This window comes from Desmodus rotundus, chromosome 11 (assembly GCF_022682495.2).
Source record: "Desmodus rotundus isolate HL8 chromosome 11, HLdesRot8A.1, whole genome shotgun sequence".
NCBI lineage: Eukaryota > Metazoa > Chordata > Mammalia > Chiroptera > Phyllostomidae > Desmodus > Desmodus rotundus.
Genome location: NC_071397.1, coordinates 16,971,294 through 16,987,819, shown reverse-complemented (window position 1 = coordinate 16,987,819; position 16,526 = coordinate 16,971,294). Strand labels below are relative to the sequence as shown.

Genomic DNA, 16,526 nt, shown 5'->3' with positions numbered 1-16,526 from the left:
GATGAAGTCTTGACAACTAGGCTATAAAAATAATTATAGATATCCACCGTAGGCTATTTACTCAAGGATAGATGAGGTAAATTTTTGGAACCCTCTTTCTAAAGTAGCAAGAAATAAAACACACATTAAGGAGACTCAACTATAATATAGGTAACTAATCTGATCATGAGCCTGTCTCCCCTGCCAGACAGCAAGTACTTTGAGGACAGAAACTGTGTTATATTCTGTAAAAAATAATTTTGAATCACTCAAGTGATTCATGAATATAATTTTTGTTATGGAAATTAAAAAATTGCCAATAATTCTGAAATCTCAAGCCTGGTCTGTCCCTTCCTCTCCATTACCCACGTGCGAGGCACACAAATGTGGCTCAACTGATGCTTGTTGACCTGCATTGGAGAGAACTAGAGTGGAAATTGTCTCAGTAGGTAGGCAGGGTGGCAGGGTGATTGGCATCCTACCTGCCTAACCTGGCCAGGCACCCTCCCTCTACACTGCTGGCTGCAGCTAGGAAAAGCATTCTGCTTGTCACTGGTTGCTGAGCTGTGATATACAGCAGATTCAGCATAAACTTCCATGCTTTCTACAGGTTAGTTCCACTACTTTCATCAGAGTTGTGCTGTATTTTTATAGATTAAATCTGGTCTTGCTGGAGGTGCTTCCCATGTCTACTGATTGTTCTTTCTGGTGGAAACTCAGGGCTATCAAATTCTCCTGGAAAGACTCCTCTCCCAAAGGAAAGGAGATGAGAATTTCTTCTGGTCAGGAACCACTGGGCATGGACTGAAGTGACCAAGTAGCTAGCTGGTGATGTACATAAATTGAAATGGGTGGTGGAATAGAGACAGAAAAGTCAGCCATGGTCCAAGTAAGAAGGTGGTGTTGACTGCTCAGGCCCTCTGCTTCTCAGCTTCTTTATCAAGAGACAGTCAAACCAATAACTAAGACCTATGGTCTGGGTTCTAGTAGAAGGTGATGGGTACAAGTTAAGGGCTTTCTCTTGGTCAAGAAAGCAAGAACAGGAGAGAGAGGAAAGTAAAACAACAAAGAGGGCTAGTTGGTCCTTTCTTAGCAAAACTTTGAACAAGTCACTTCCTTTTACTGCTTCTTTAGACTCACACCCTTATGGTGAGAATGTCAGCCCCTAACAGGGCACTTATGAATCATTCTTCTTGATGAAAAGCCGGAGTCTTCTCATAAATGGGGGTCAGCACTCTACTGATGCTTTTTCCTGGGTCCTGTGTTTGGTCACTGATTTACAGGCAAATTCTTTCAATCATTGAATGCCTGTTTGTCTTACTGGCTGGACTTTTACTTAAAATTCTTGTCTGGGGCACATGCAGTAAGTGGAGAAAAATGTAAGACACTCTTTCTATGGTCATTATTAAAAGTCCCTGAGGAAAAATCCTAAATAGCTTGTATTAATCATTAAACTTGCCCTAGGGTCCACTCTGAACTTTTACTTTGGCATCCATTTGGCCAGGACAAACGAGTTAGGTGAGTTACAGTCCAACCTGAGTGAGTTACCTGTACAGTAGCTGCGGGCTGGGCTCTAACCAGATAACATGGCTACTGTTTCTTGACAGAGAGGAACAAGATCATTTGGAAAGGAAGGGCAATTTCTCCCTTGAGTCACAACGAGGAAGAAACAGAAAAAAGGTACTGTTTGATCAAAAATGTCTCTGCTGTCTGTTTTCTTGGTAGTGCATCTCTTGCCAATGTCGTGGTGAGCAAAATGGAAGGCCATTGGTACTAGCACCTTGCAGCTCTGTTTCTCCAAGTCTCAAAAGACAGACCAAATGGGAAGGAGGAAAAGAGGATGAGGAAAATGAGAGCAGAGAGAAGAGAGACACGAGACAGAATACATGACCAAATGCTCACAGGTCTCCTTTGATTGAAAATTTCTTGGTTAAAGGAATTAAGTAGAGGCTGAGTTTATCCTTAAGAAGAATTTGTGGATTAACCATATATTAAGAAAAATTACATTCATTATTGCTTTGATTGCTCTATTCTAGAGGGAAAGATGCAACTATGAATGTAAGGCTTTAGGAAAACCAGTGAATGAGTATCTACCTCCATTGTTCTAAGCTTGGAGTAATTGCTGAAATGAAATGTTAAAATCCTATAGCCATGTTGAAAATAGACTCTCCTGTGCTGGGGACAAGTAAGTTAGATCTCATGCTTGTGGACCAAGTTACAAACACTCCTGGGTACCTTTCTCTATGCAGTAGGTGTATTTCTGAAAATTAAATGTTTTAAAAACGAATTGTAGGGACTATTGCAACTTAAAGAACCATCTGCCACATCTGCTTGAAAATTTTAGAACTCTTTTTACAAATGCAAACAGCCTCCACTCCTACTCCATCAGCTAGGGCCTTGAGGGCAAGCACACAGATTATTTGTCACAGTTTTCCCAGCTCCCAGCGCAGTGCCCAGTGTATATTAGGCATATACCAAATGTTTGTGGATTTGAATTAAATATAGATGACTTTATATAGTATTGGACTATCTTAATCAAGACATACCTATAAATTAATTCTAAGTTTTTAAAAAAATACTCTTTTTCTGAGCACTTATTGTGGCTTTTATAGTTTCTGAACTGGTGTAACTGTTTTTGCTAGTCTCAGTGTTTTCTTAAAAATTAAAGTTAAAAGTATTTTTAGTAATATGTGCATGTATTTAATTTTGTAAATTTTTTAAGTTTCAGAAAATTTCAGAGCCAGTGTTTTTCATAGTGTTAGATTTGCGCCCTCTGACTTGGGGGTGCTGGGGGTGCTTACTCAGCAGCTTGCCAGAGTAAGCATGAGGGCGTTATCTAGGGCATATGGCTTTTCAGCCAGGCTTCCGTGAATTCTGCCTGTCCCATATGTGTGTAAGTTATTTCTTTCAGATTAGGTGAAGCCAGGCTTAGATTATTTAAATATGTACTCACCAGTTAGAATTTACTGAGTGCTGTGTGACACTTTTGCACTAGGAGGATCGTGGAAATAGAGGTCCTCTCTGAGGAAGGGACAGTCTGGAAGAATAGGTGTACGTGACACTGCACCATGGGGTCTAGGCTGCACAGGACACAAGCCAGAGGATCATGGAGGGAAGGGCAATGAGAGTGGGAATGGCTGGGTGTTGTGGGAGGATGTGACTGCCTGTTCACCCCTGAGCTGGACACAGCAATTGCAGGCTTTTCACGCCTCCCCTGTCCTTGGAATGTACTGTGGGCAATTCAGCAAGCCACCGATATCCCATCAGAGGCCAAAACTCAAGTTAGAAGGTTAGAAGAATAGCTGAGGACTTGCAGTTGTCCACTTTGGGGCTAGCAGACAGGATGTGAGAACAGCATAATACATTGGAGACGTTAGCATGTTATTATGCAAAGCTAAGAGGATACATGCTGCCTTGAATTAATATCTGAACAGGAAGTCAGTCCCACTGGGGCGGGTGCCTCCCATGCCCCAGGTATAGGGTACAGGTCAAGGTCGCCTCCAGGTGAGGGCCGTGAGAGTTGGTCAGAGGCATCGTGTTGGGCTCACTATTCACTGGCTCCGCAGAAATAAACAAAAGGTTATGGTTCTTACTGAGAGTGGCACTGAATGTACCCCGATACATGGTAATTCTCAGAATTTTCTGGCTGCCTCAGCACCATCGATGGTTACTGAGGACGATGATTATGGTCAGGAAGGTATCTTTGACACTGCAAACTGGGCTTTCTCTTCCACAAAAATACGAGGTTTTTATCTCTTCAATACAGAGAACATATTGGGCATTGGTATTCCACGTGATCAAACTCTGCAAACCTCTATCGTGAATTGTGCCCCAGGTTAGAGTTATCAAACCGGTGGTGAGGGAAATGCCACTGGGAGCAGGTGAGGCTATCACTCCCTCAAAGAATCGTAACTGTTAAACAGCATGAACTGCCTGGAGGGAGCTTAAGGAAATAGAAACAACTATCCAGGAACTGCTCAGAATGGGCATTGCATGCCTTGCCCATGGTGCTTTCCACAGCTTGGTATGGAAATACCAAAGGCCAATAAAAAAGGCAGATGTCTCATGGAGGATGATCATGGATTGCTGAGAGAGAGTTAAACAAGGTGAGGCCCTCCATCCCTGCAGCTGTGCCCAGCATTGCCACCATCTCGGATACCTTGGCTGTGATCTTAGAATTGCACCATGTTCTACTGGACTTAGCAAATGCTTTTTTTCAGTATATCTAGCTGCTGAGTCACAAGATCGATTTGACCTCATGTGGGAGGGACAACAGTGGACATTTCAAGTGCTTCCTTTAGGTTACCTGCACAACCACACATGTCATGGGATGGTAACCTGACATCTGTCCCTGTTGTCCTTCTGCACACCCATAACATGGGCCCATCACAGCGATGAAATGATGTTAACATATAAAGATTGCCTCTGATGCAGGACCTTGCAGGAACATCTGCAAGGGAGAGGATGGCAAAGAACCCACAGAAAACTCAATGCCCAAGCACTGCCATTAAGTTTTGGTTGGGTAAGTTGCACATTGTCCCACAAGCTATGATTGATAGAATACAGGCCTATCCAACTCTTAAAATATAACAGAGATGAAAGCCTCTCCCAGTCAACATTATGGTATATACAGTCCGGTCAAGTTCTTACAGCTATCAACCTCTCTCTCCTCAAGGCCAGGTGGGCACGCTCTGTTTTCAACTGAGAAGATCATTTGGCCACCGTCTTTGTTCCCTCCATTGACCTGGAGGACGTTATAGGACACAGAAGCCCTTACTCGGTTCACCCAGTGACTCTGAAACGATAGCTGACAAAGCCGGTCCTTACTGAACACTGAAATGTCTCTAATGAGAAAAGCTGTCCTGCAAAATGGGATGGCCTTGGAAAGTAGTGCTGCCTGCTGGGAGGTGCCTGTGCCACATTCCAGACAAAATGTTATATTTTCATTCATGTCTGATGAATCTGCTAATGTATCATCTTTATTTAATCAGTGAAGACACAAGTGAATGAATGAATGACCAGAGTGATCTGACCCCCAGCCTAGGGGACTTAATAAATCGGTGGTTCTAATCATGGGGCTCTTGATGGAAAAAATTACTCAATTAGTTGAGTCTTGAACAACATGGGTTTGAACTTCATGGGTCCAGTACGTGCAGATTTTTTTTCAATAACTACAGTTGGCCCTTTTTATCTGTGAGTTTTGCATCTGTGGGTTTGCTATCCATGGATTTAACCTACCTGGGGTAGAAAACAGTATTCTCATATTCCCAACTGCAGATTCCAAGTGCAGATTAAAGATGCTGTTTTCAGCCTGAGATTGGTTGAGTCTGCGTATGTGACAAGTGACTGTAGTTAAATTTTGGGGCAGTCAAAAGCTATATGTGGATTTTCGATTGCTCGGGAGTTCAGCACCCCTAACTACCGCATCATTCAGGGCTCAACTGTATTTTGGAAATCATTATCTTAATCTACGTTTTCTCTAGCATGTGCCTATGTTGTTGCTGTAGTATTGTCTCCAGTGGAGCCAGAGAGCCTCCAAACAAACCACCTCTCGGCTAGTGAACTCTCTCGCTGACCACTCAGTTGCAGAAGAACAGAGTGTGTAAGATTATAAGAGGTAGTCATGAGGGATGGACTGTTGGAGGATGTCAATGAGAGGGTATGCCGGTGATTGACCTGGGAGCTGGAAATGAGCAATGGAGGCTTCTCACCCCCTCTCTTGCCCTTGTATTGTGAGTTCTGCCCACTGTTGCCCCAGTGGGAGCCATTTTTCAAGGACATAGCTTTCAGAGAGTGAGATATTGAAACCATCTGGAGGTTATATGTGACTGAACCCAGTTAAAGTCTCTATGTAAACTTTTAAGATTCTGGCGGGTGGGTGAGTGCAGAGATCTACTTGTCTTGCTGACACCAAGACAAGCCTCGTATGTAAGTAAGTTCCCTTGCTTATTAAACCTGCCACCTACCGATCAGGACTGGTCTGCCTCTCTCTTCCATCTCTCCTCGCCCTCTGCATTTGGGTGCCAGTTGATGAACCAACACTGGGAATGGATTCCGCGAATGAAGAGGCTCCTTGGCTGGGCCATGAAGGAGGGCTGGGGAATCTAGGAAGCAAATGGCAGGAGCCAAGGCAGAGGCTGACGTGCAGAAGGCTTCTCTGAGAGATGGTGGGGAGAACAGCTTGGCTGCTGTGCAGGTTCACATTGGGGAGCAACGTGAGGGGAAGTTGGAAGGTAGTGGGGCCAGACTGTGGCAAGACTGTAAAGTCAGAGAGAGGGCTTCCAGTGCAAATACAAACCCCATGAAGGGAAAACTAACGTTGTTGTGTTGTTCCTTTGTGCCAGGCCCAGTGTTAATTTTATATATACATATATGAAGTGAGATATATATATGGCCCTGTGTTAATTTTATATATATATGTATGAAGTGATTATATATATATACACACACACACATATATGTATAATCTTCAGTTAATATTGAAACAAATCCTATGAAGTATTCTTATTATCATTGTATAAATGATGGTGGTTTTGCATTGAATTAAAAGCTTTAAGCAGAAGAATTGCACAATGAAGACAGTGTTTAAGGAGGTTAGGCCTGGCATACTGGCATTGTGGGATGGGGTACAGAGACCCTGGGGTCATGGAGTCTGGTTTGAAGGGTCCAGCTTTTGCTTCCTCTGTTTCTTTCCTCGCTTACTCCTCTACTGTGAGGATAACACAATTCTCCTGAAGTTCCCCTTAGTACCACTTTCCAACCCATTACCCTACTTAACACTTACTTTGTTAAACTCTTCACTTTTTGTGTTTTTTTTTCCCCAGAGGACTGAGACTCTTCCAAAAAACAAACAAACAAGCCCTTCCCTCAAACCACCATTAACTAGTATTTATTTATTTTATATCTAGATTTAATAAATATCTAGAATTTATTTATTAAAAAATTTAAGCTTTTGTTCAATAATGAGCTACCGAGAGAGGTTATTTTTTATCCAAGTTACATATGTATAAAATAATTTGGTATGGGGTGAAATAGTGATGATTTTATATAAAATTCATAGATTATCTTTTTCACCAGAATTTGGGAAGATGTGTTGGGTCCCTTTGAATATTCTAGGGCCATATTAGTATTACTTCCTTAGTTTCCCAAGTTTTAACATAGTACAGCAATAGTATTTAAGCTAAAAGTTATAATAATTTTTATTTTATTTTTATAAAGCACAAAAGCTATGCTGCTCCAATCAAAATTGAAAATGGTTTTCATGTTTGAGCAATTTTGAGAGGATTGACTTAAGTGAACGAGATGATTGCTTGTCTGATGTCTCTGAAGAGTATTGAAATATTGCTTTTGGCAGGTAAGTAGGATATGTTTTGAGGGAATTATAGATAGAACACAACAGGTTACATTCAGAACTGGTTTACTGATACTTAAAATATTATTTTGGGGGAAAGTGTTGAAGAATCTGCTCTGGGTTTAGGTTTTATCTGCTTAATAATTACTTTTTTCTGCTTAGTAGTTGAGGTTATCTATTAAATAGTTATGAATATATACTTTGACTTTTAATGACCAGAGGAGGTTGCTTTTATAGTCCAGAGCTTTTAACAATAACATAACTTTTCTTTTATGATTCCTTTTTGGGTCATATGATGTAATTTTTTTTAGGTTTTATTCTTTTATCTGCCCAATGGGAATAACTTTTCATAGAAATAAATGACCACTCGTATTAAAATCTCTTTTTTAAAAAATTAAGTCTCTAATTTTCTCTGTGAATCTAGTTATCCTCTATCATTTTATGGCTTTGGCTTTTGGTTTTCTTTAGGTAGAAGTATCTAATGCATCTTTGAGGTGTAAACAAGGACTGGTCTTGCTGGGCTGCCACAGATGATTTAGATGTGAATGATTTCCCTTCACCCTTGGCTGTGCGCTGTACCGCCTGGAGAGCTGCACGTGGAAGCCCTAGGCTAGCCAGAGTTAGGCGGCCTGCGTTATCACTGCACTTTTCTGACATAGAAACTGAACATTGTTCTGTAAATAACGCTTTTCTTACCTATGATCTCGCTGAGTAGCTGACTGATGTTTATTGGCTTTCTTGAATTGGCTTTACCTTGACCAAAGCATGCTCAGGAGCCTCTTCAAAGATGAAGGACTAATTAAGGTCATATTCAGCCAATGATCTCCATAGGAGAACACAACCTGACCTCGCATGTGAAGGATATAGTGTTTTATTTTTTATTTTAAGGAAGTTTCAGCACTGATCCATGCTTCAGACCCCCTCTGTACAGTCAAAGCAAAAATCTAGAGACTTTTTTATTTATTTGGAGTCATTCTGATCGTGTATCCAAAACTAAGGGGAAACCAGAAAATGGCGTACGGAGCTGGAAGAGTAAAATAAGGACAGCTTCTAAAACGTTCTCTTCTCTAGAGGGAAGTAGAAATACAAGAAATAAGTGATGACATTACAATTAAATATGATTACCTTATTAAAGAGTGAGAGAGAGAAGAGATATTCTGAGTTGAATTAGGCATTCAAAGTGTTCTTGAGGCTCTTTGCAGAGGAAGGAGACATTCAGGATTGTGCTGGTGAACCCTGGGTTTTGGTTGTCTCAGATGAGAAAATCAGTCAGAACTTTCCTTCCAATAGGAGTTTTGAGGGTTTGGTCCCTAGACCAGGAGCACCAGCAGCACCTGGTCAGATACGTAAACCTTGGGCCCTAACCCACACGTAGTGAACCAGAAACTCGGGGGGTGGGGCCCCGCAATCTGTGCTTTGTCAAGCCCTTCCGGAGATTCTGATGAATGCTAAATCTTGCTTCATAGCGCCGGGGAAGCTGGTGGCTCGAATCTGACCTTTAAAACCAGTGTCTTTCCTGCTAATTCGCAGTGCCTTGCCTGAGTTTCCACAGCGAGCCTGAAGAAGGCAGCCTTGCAGGGGGAACATGGATCACAATCATTTTTAGTGGTAGGTGTGTGCCTTACCAAATGCAAGTTTCTTAATTATCAATCTAAAAAATCCTAAGGAACGTGAGTTTGTGGTTTTCTTCCTTGTCTACGGGCATGTGTAAAAGAGGGCCTGAAGGGAGATGGGCCGCCTGACCAGCTTCTGTGCTTCCAGATGCTCACTTGCTAATGTCACAGAAGAGCACATTGTATGCTGTGTCCACTTTCTCATCCCAAGCCGTGGGGGGGGACTCTGTGAATGCTAAGTGAGATGTGGAAGCACTTAGCATAGTACTTGGCAATGTGTCCCCGTAGAACCTTGGTTTTCTTCCTTTTAGATAATTTCATACGTGTATCCATCTCTACCACAGTAAAGAGTAATTTTAAGGGCTGAAATATTCTGTCCTGGATTTAAATGGATGGACCTGAGGAGATAAAACTTTTTAAGTAAACTTATAAACGAGAACACTCATTTATATCGCAGTCATAAACGTCTTTGGAAATGAGGAGTGTTAATTTAATACGTAGGCAAACTCAGTGTCTCACATTGCCCCCATGTGGCCATGTTGTTGTATTCTCCTGTGTGGATCACAGCTCTGCTCGGCTGAGATGCTCCTTTCCCTCACGTTTAGATTTGGAGTCCCGTCTCCTTTATCCCGCCAACGGCTCTCAGCTGGAAATACACCTGGTGAATGGGGCTGTGCCTGCCCTGCCGAGCGTCCCCTGTGATGTCTCCCCCCTCTTCTTGGACTTGCCGGTGGTCATGTGTAGGACCAGGTACACCTGTCCCAGGACGGGAAGATCAGACAGGACAAGTGCTTGGCTCATCTCAGTAGTTTTGGGTGGCAAATTAGAGCCACGCCTGCTGTGGCTGCAATTATCTGCTATAGTCTTTTAAAATGTTCCATGTGAATATATTTCTTAAAAGGTCCCTATCAGGGCCCTCGGGCTTAAGGGAGGATGAGAATATAGTGACGAATTTTGAGGATTTTGAGATATTTATAAGGAGGGGCTAAATTGTGTTTCCAGCTTCTTTTTTTTTTTTCAAGGAGCTCCATAGCTATTAAGATTTCAGTAAATGGTGCCATTTTGCCATCCAAAGAACTCGTCATTTGGAATAGGTATAATTGTGATGATTGTGCATAAACCCCAAACCAGCTAGCAAGGAAATTCGCTTTAGTGCTTAGTGTGTCTGCTGAGTTTAATATGATTTATATAGCATTCCTGGTAATCTATTGTTCTACTCAAGTTTCTTTTGACCTATGAAGTTTACACTAGTGACTTTCAATTTTTTAAAAAAAATTATGTATACATATATTTATAAATATTTTGCTGAAGGATCCAATCTTTACAGTCTAATAGAGGAGTGGACCTAGGAGGTCAAAATTGAAATCTAGGAACCTTCCGGTTAGTTCTGCTTCACAAGGAGCAGGGAGGAAATTTAAAGTGGTCGAGTGGGGCTGCTGGCTTTGGTGATTCAGTTTTTGGTTCACAAGGATTTCTACTTTCTGCCCTCAGGTCTCTGCTGTCTGAAGCACATGAGGGCCTGTACCACCTGGAAGTACACTCTGGGGGACAGGTGGTAGGCAGCCCAAGTCCAGGACTGTCAGACAGCTGTACTTTCAAGGTGGGTTCTAAGGGTGGAGCAATGGGTTTGCTTGGTCTGAGGGTGTGTTTGTGCTATCAACACATGAGTTACAAATGAGGCAGGGAATCTGCTTTGCCAGTACAAGAGGAAAGGTGGGTGGCAGTTATGAGGTTTCTGAGATTGGAGAAAGGAAAGATAAGTATTGAGTGCTTGTGTATCAAGCTCTGTGCTTTATGCACATTAACTTAATAATCACAATGATTTCATGGGGTAACTATTTATTATCCTGTTTTTATAGATGAGCAACCTAAGGCTGAGGGAGATTGATTTGCCCGTGACATAAAAATTTTGCCCAGGTATTGAATGGTAGAATCAGGATTTGAACCTGCATCTCACTCTGATCCTCACCTAAACTGAAGCCCACAGAGGAGCCACAGAGATCACCAGCGTGTGCATCAGCATTTCATGTCACAGCTGCAGTCACCCTGAGTCTCAGCATGTCGAAGGGACTCAGGGACCCAACCTCTTCCTTCCTCTGTACTTCACAGTGACTTCTACTACTCTTTCTAATCCTAGAGCTAAAGGCATTTGCTGATGGAATTCTCCTTCAGGCTCAGAGTTAAAAGGAAACGAGAGAAAGAGAGAGAGAGAGAGAGAGAGAGAGAGAGATGGATGGATTATGAGCTAATGCCTGACTTATTTTAGAGACTCATACTGGGGCTTCATTTTCTGTTTGGTTCAGTCTATCATCCATTTCAGATTAATTTTACACTAAAATAAGCTCTAAAACTGTAGGTCCCAGACTTCTTGTAAAAAAAGGCAGAGGTTTGGTACTGTTCCTTTGACATGGCGGTACTTCTCACAGGGTGCCTTAGTTTACAAAAGTACAATATAGTCATTAATTATTCCTCCTTTAGAACGAGATTTCAACTTTTTAAATTCATCTCTAATATGATTCACAATTTAGGAATTTGCTGTCAATTCACATTTACCAACTTGTTTCTCACTATAAGAAATCTCTTCTGGAATTTGGCTTCTGCACATAATCACAGAAAGAAAAAAAATCCTTTATTATTTAGACCTGCACCACCCCCTCTCCACAGCCTCAGTGAATGTAACAGAAGAGATGGCTGAGCATGCGCCTTAAATCACCACGCATGCTGCTTTGGGTTTTGATGTCCTTTCACCCCAGATAGTCGTTTTCCTGCTAATTAAAGATGGGAAAGGAGAGGTCCGGGAAAGAAGAGAAACAGTTTCTAAAATTGCACATTAAAGCAAACAAGTCCTTCAGTGGTTCAACCAGCTTGGCACGTGGATGAAAAATCACCAGGGGACGCAGTTAATGAGAGGCATTCCAAGCTAAATAAAACACGGTGTGTCTCTTTGTTTTGGGACTGGGACCGGGAGAACCATGAGTATTAAAAATTAATTCCATCTTGCCAGTCCACTCCAAAGTGCCTGCTGCAGGCACTGACAAGTTCAACAACGCACAGAAGGTTTATCCAACAGCTGGTGGCTGTGGCTTTGTCATTCTAATCCCCTGCCTTTCCTCCTGCACCCCACCTCGATCTTGCTACTGCTGATCGGACTTCGTCTCAAGGATCAGCATGTGGGAAGCTTGATTTGGAAGCTCATTAATTTTTTACTTTGTCATGTCTCTAGCTTGGTGGGTGACCAGGAGCTTGTTTCTCTTAGAAATGTACCATCGTATGTTGTGTCAGCTCAGAGAGAATCACAAGTGAAGCTTTTTTTGAGGTTGAATTCTGAGCCTGCCCCACCATGGTTGGAGGAATTGGGAGGGAGTGATAAAGGAATCCCTCTATTCACCCCCACACACTTCTGATGGAAGGCTTACAGACTGAGTGGTAGATTTTATATTGCACGTTGGAAATCAAGAGGTGTGTTTCCTTAGTTGATTTGGACTCAGTTGTTCGATCTGCCTCAGTTTCTAACATCTGTGTGAAGGAGAAATAACCATTACTCCACTTCATGAATGTGGAGAAAAAGAGGCCACTTACTAAACCTGACAAGCTCAGGGGAGGCCTGTGTGGTGGCCTTGTTAACTCAGAGACCTAGAGTAACCACAAAGGATGGTCTGAAATTAAAACCTATTAACCAAAAGCAGTTTATGGCAGGTAGTCATGTCCTAGGCTAAATTCTTCCTGATGAAAGTCATTCTGTTACTGGTGAAATGCCAACTGTTACCGGTGCAGGATGGGCTCTTCTGGTATCTAAAGGAAAATAATTTCCCGAGAGCTGTACGGGAATAGTTTATTGACCATTACAATTAAGGGGGTTTCCCTCCTGGTTTGTATCACTATGGAAAAGGTCCAATCTTGTCTTCAGTAGGGCCAGGATGAGGGCCACTGCCCAGAGTTTAGGCTCTACATCAAAGTACTGTCCACGTTAGGGCTGAGTGTGTGCTTCCAGTTGTAGTCCGTTTCAGGCTCCCTCCTGGAGCCTGCATGTGGGGTTGCACGGCCATGGGCCACATGGCTGCTAGGGCCACATGACGATAGAGAGGACATGTGAACACAGGGGGTGAATATGGGTCTCCTGGGGGAAAGAGAGGGAGAGAGAGAACGAGAGAGAGAGAGAGAACGCACTTTTTTGTTCCACTGGGATTGTATTAATTTGGGCTTGGGATGGACCAGGTGCTTTATCAAAATGACCAATCACCTTCTAAAACTTCCACAGGCTTCAAATAGGTCCACCTCCCAACCAATCCTTTCTTTCCCAGACTTGACTGACAGGCCTCTTTGATCCAGAACCTCCCTCTGTACCATTTTGACTTCTATTGTGCATGTACCCACCTTCCCCCACTGTTCCCACCCGCAGTCTTGTACTGGAGGAGGTGGGGAAGGGAGGGGTATCAATCCTCTTGGGGAAATGCTGTAATACCCTGCAGTGTGAAGCTACAGCATCCTGGCTAGCAAGCAGGCTTATGCTTCCCAGTTTATTAACCTCAGTGTCTAGTTCCCTTGGCTCTCTTTCTTTGCTAAATATTGCCAGTACCAAATCTTTACCTTAATTAAGCCTGTCTGTTGTATTTTTGCATCTATAGTAACACTGGAATGTCAAAGTAATTTCCTTTTCCCCGACCCCTCACAGCACAGATATTGCACTAGAGCGCCAAGGTGGAGATCACAAGCCCCTTCATTTTTATGGAGTTAATTGTTGATTGTTAACTATCCTGTACCCAGCTGTGTGAAGAAAGTATGCGTCTCATTTTACTTTCTCAGAAGTTTTCCCGCTTTGCTCTCCCCCGCCTCCCTAATCTATCACCAGTGGGTTTCAGGTAACCCACGCACACCCCCTCTTTGGGTTGTAGTGCATAAAGCAGGGTGCAGAACTGCCGTTCTCTGGGGCACTTTCTCAATCCCTTGAAGTTGTGTTCCCGGCAATTGTCAGCAGTGTGGCTCAAATAAACTCATAAACATTGTTACAGTTTTGGATGTTTCCTACGTTGACATGAGGCTTTTATAATAAAGTTCCAATGGAAATGACCATGCTACGCAGGGTGCACCAGTGGGGGATGAAGGCCTGGGTGCAGAAAGAGGCTGTGAGCCCATGGCAGGCAGTGTGTGGTTGGCAGGTGCATGTGGACTTTCATTAATCTTTATCTTTTGGTGAGGTTGGAGCCAGTGATCACAACATTCTTATTTTGACCCCTGACTCTACGTATTTTCTGTGAACTATTCTCTAACCCTTTCCTTTAGAAAGGGAGGAAATTCGTTTTGGTGGCAGATGGCACAGCTGTGTGGATCAATACTTAAAACTGCACTTGCTGAGCCGTCATCAGCTTTGCGGAAATGTCTGTTGGCTCTTGATGTCTGATTAGGGCTGTTGATTAACGAGGGAGTTATTCTTTGATAATATTCTCCCTGGGAAGGTGGACTCCTGGGGTGCTGGAAGCAGACCAGGCAAAACAATTTGCTTGTCTTTGTGTTGCAAATGGAATGCACTGCAGGCTGCAGAGAATGGTGATGGTGGTGTGGGCAGCTAGAGCAGTGTGGGGGAAGATGGCCAGTCCATTCTTCTGCCTCTTTGTTTCTTCACACTGGCCCTGACTGTGAAATGACTGATCCAGGACCAACCCAGATGCCTGGAGGCAAGATGGAGTAATTCTTGGAATTGTCGCATTCTCTCTGCCTAGCTAGTATATCCATCATCTCATACGGGGTCACTTCATTCACTCACAAAAATGTGAATGTCTTCTACCTACCAGGCAATGTACAGGGATGCAGCAGTGAGCAAGCCAGGCATTGGACCTGACTTGTGGAGTTCATGGTTAGCAGTGAAGTGCTTTGGAGGGAGGGGCGTTGCCAAATGATTTGGAGCCCGTGACCAGGCTTCCACAGGCTTCCACCTCTCCATCCAGTGCTTTTTCCCCCTTCTTTTCTTTTTTTTTCTTCTTCTTCTTGTTACTCATGAGGCCTCCCACTCTATGACTCACTTGAGTCACTTTCCTCCCAGGCACCCTCCATTTTCTCCATAAATAGCTCATTTGTGTGGCCGTCCGACTTCCAATATTTTGTAGTTTGCTATTCCCTGCCATCATGCTGGCTGATTATGGCTTAAATTGCAATCCTTTGAATTTAAATAAGCAAATTATTATGTAGAAAAAAACAACTTTCAAGATCCCAAGGTGCCAAGTTATAATAATGGAATTGAAAGGTTGGCATTTGAAGTTGTAGCCTGTCTATCTCTCCTGGTGACAGGTGTTTCTGGGTCTGGCAGGCAGAAACAGGCTTGCGAACGTTTGAGCAACAGGGTATGAGAGAGGTCTTCTGTGATCTTTCTGAAATTCCTTTACCTCATCTATGGAGGAGCTATCTATAATACTATCTGCCATCTCTGCTTCACGGAAATATTATGCAGAAAAAAATACATTTAAGGTGATTTGAGGAAACGTATCAGTTGTGACCTTTGCCGGATGCTCCATGAGGAATGGCTTGTCCTTTGTGTGTGTTTGTGATTGCGGTATTCTAATGAAATGCTCACTTGTGATAACATTCTCAAAACAGTTTTCCAGGGCACAGACACCCATTGTTTACCAAGTTAACCCACCAAGTGGAGTTCCAGGTAAGAAATCTCCTACAGAAACAGGAATAGTTATGAATTCCTTTGCCCAAGCTTGTTGCAAACCCTTCTGCCCAGGTGGATGGTCTCCCCAAATGAGAAATTTTAGCTTCTTCTCGGTTGCTGTTTTGAAAATAAGCGTCAATCTCTGGTTTATTTTTTACCTGGTTTTGTTTCACCTCTGGGCACTTTTGCTCTGTTAGTTCATTGATAACAAAGGAATCCAAACATGAAAGGAAAAAGAGGCAAAATCAAACCAGGTGCTGCTGGAGAATGCAGGAAATAGGAATCATCATTGCTCGTAGCTTTATAATTATCCACATAATAGCAAAGCTTTATTGAAAATGACTGTGAGCCAGGTTCTGTTTAAGCGTTTGGTATATATTATCATATCCTCACAAGAACCTGATGATATAGGAACTATTATTATTTCCACTTTGCAAATGATGTAATGAGATACCAAAAAGGTAAGTAACTTGCCTAAAGTCATACAGCTGATAAATGTACAGCGGAGATTTGAACGTAGATAGTCAGAAGTCAGAGTGGGCCCATGTGCTCAGCATTTTGTCCTGTGTGGAGCAGTGTTGGGCACCACATGAAGACCATTAACTCTGATCCTTATCCTGGGGGTTTGTTCATGAGTCACTCACAGATAAGCAAAGGCCAAGAGAAGAAGAGAAGAAGAGAAGAAGAGAAGAGAAAGCTGGGGGTTTTACATTAAAGAAGGGATTGCAACTAAAAGATCCAAGAACTGTTAAACCTGCTTTAAAACTAAATCATAACCAAAGCTGGGATTATATATAGTTCGCTGTCTGATTGTTGGCAAATTTTTACATCTATTTTAGGTTTTTAATTTGTTCAGGGTTTCCAGATGGTATAAGTAGGGAAATACATGTTGTCAAATTTTTAAATGTGTGATTGTGTATAAATGCAAAAGCTG

General features: G+C 42.6%; 1 protein-coding gene across 1 annotated transcript in view; it reads left to right on the top strand.

Moving 5' to 3' along the window:
• The first annotated feature begins 1,492 nt into the window (after positions 1-1,492).
• The window catches only part of PKHD1 (PKHD1 ciliary IPT domain containing fibrocystin/polyductin), a 447,336-nt gene continuing 432,302 nt past the window's right edge, over positions 1,493-16,526 (top strand). Inside the window, exons 1-6 of the mRNA XM_024558059.3 lie at positions 1,493-1,659; positions 7,198-7,333; positions 8,861-8,938; positions 9,549-9,693; positions 10,435-10,543; positions 15,532-15,589. Coding sequence (XP_024413827.2) covers positions 7,282-7,333; positions 8,861-8,938; positions 9,549-9,693; positions 10,435-10,543; positions 15,532-15,589 — 442 coding nt within the window. The 5' untranslated portion in view covers positions 1,493-1,659; positions 7,198-7,281. The remainder of the gene's footprint in view (positions 1,660-7,197; positions 7,334-8,860; positions 8,939-9,548; positions 9,694-10,434; positions 10,544-15,531; positions 15,590-16,526) is intronic.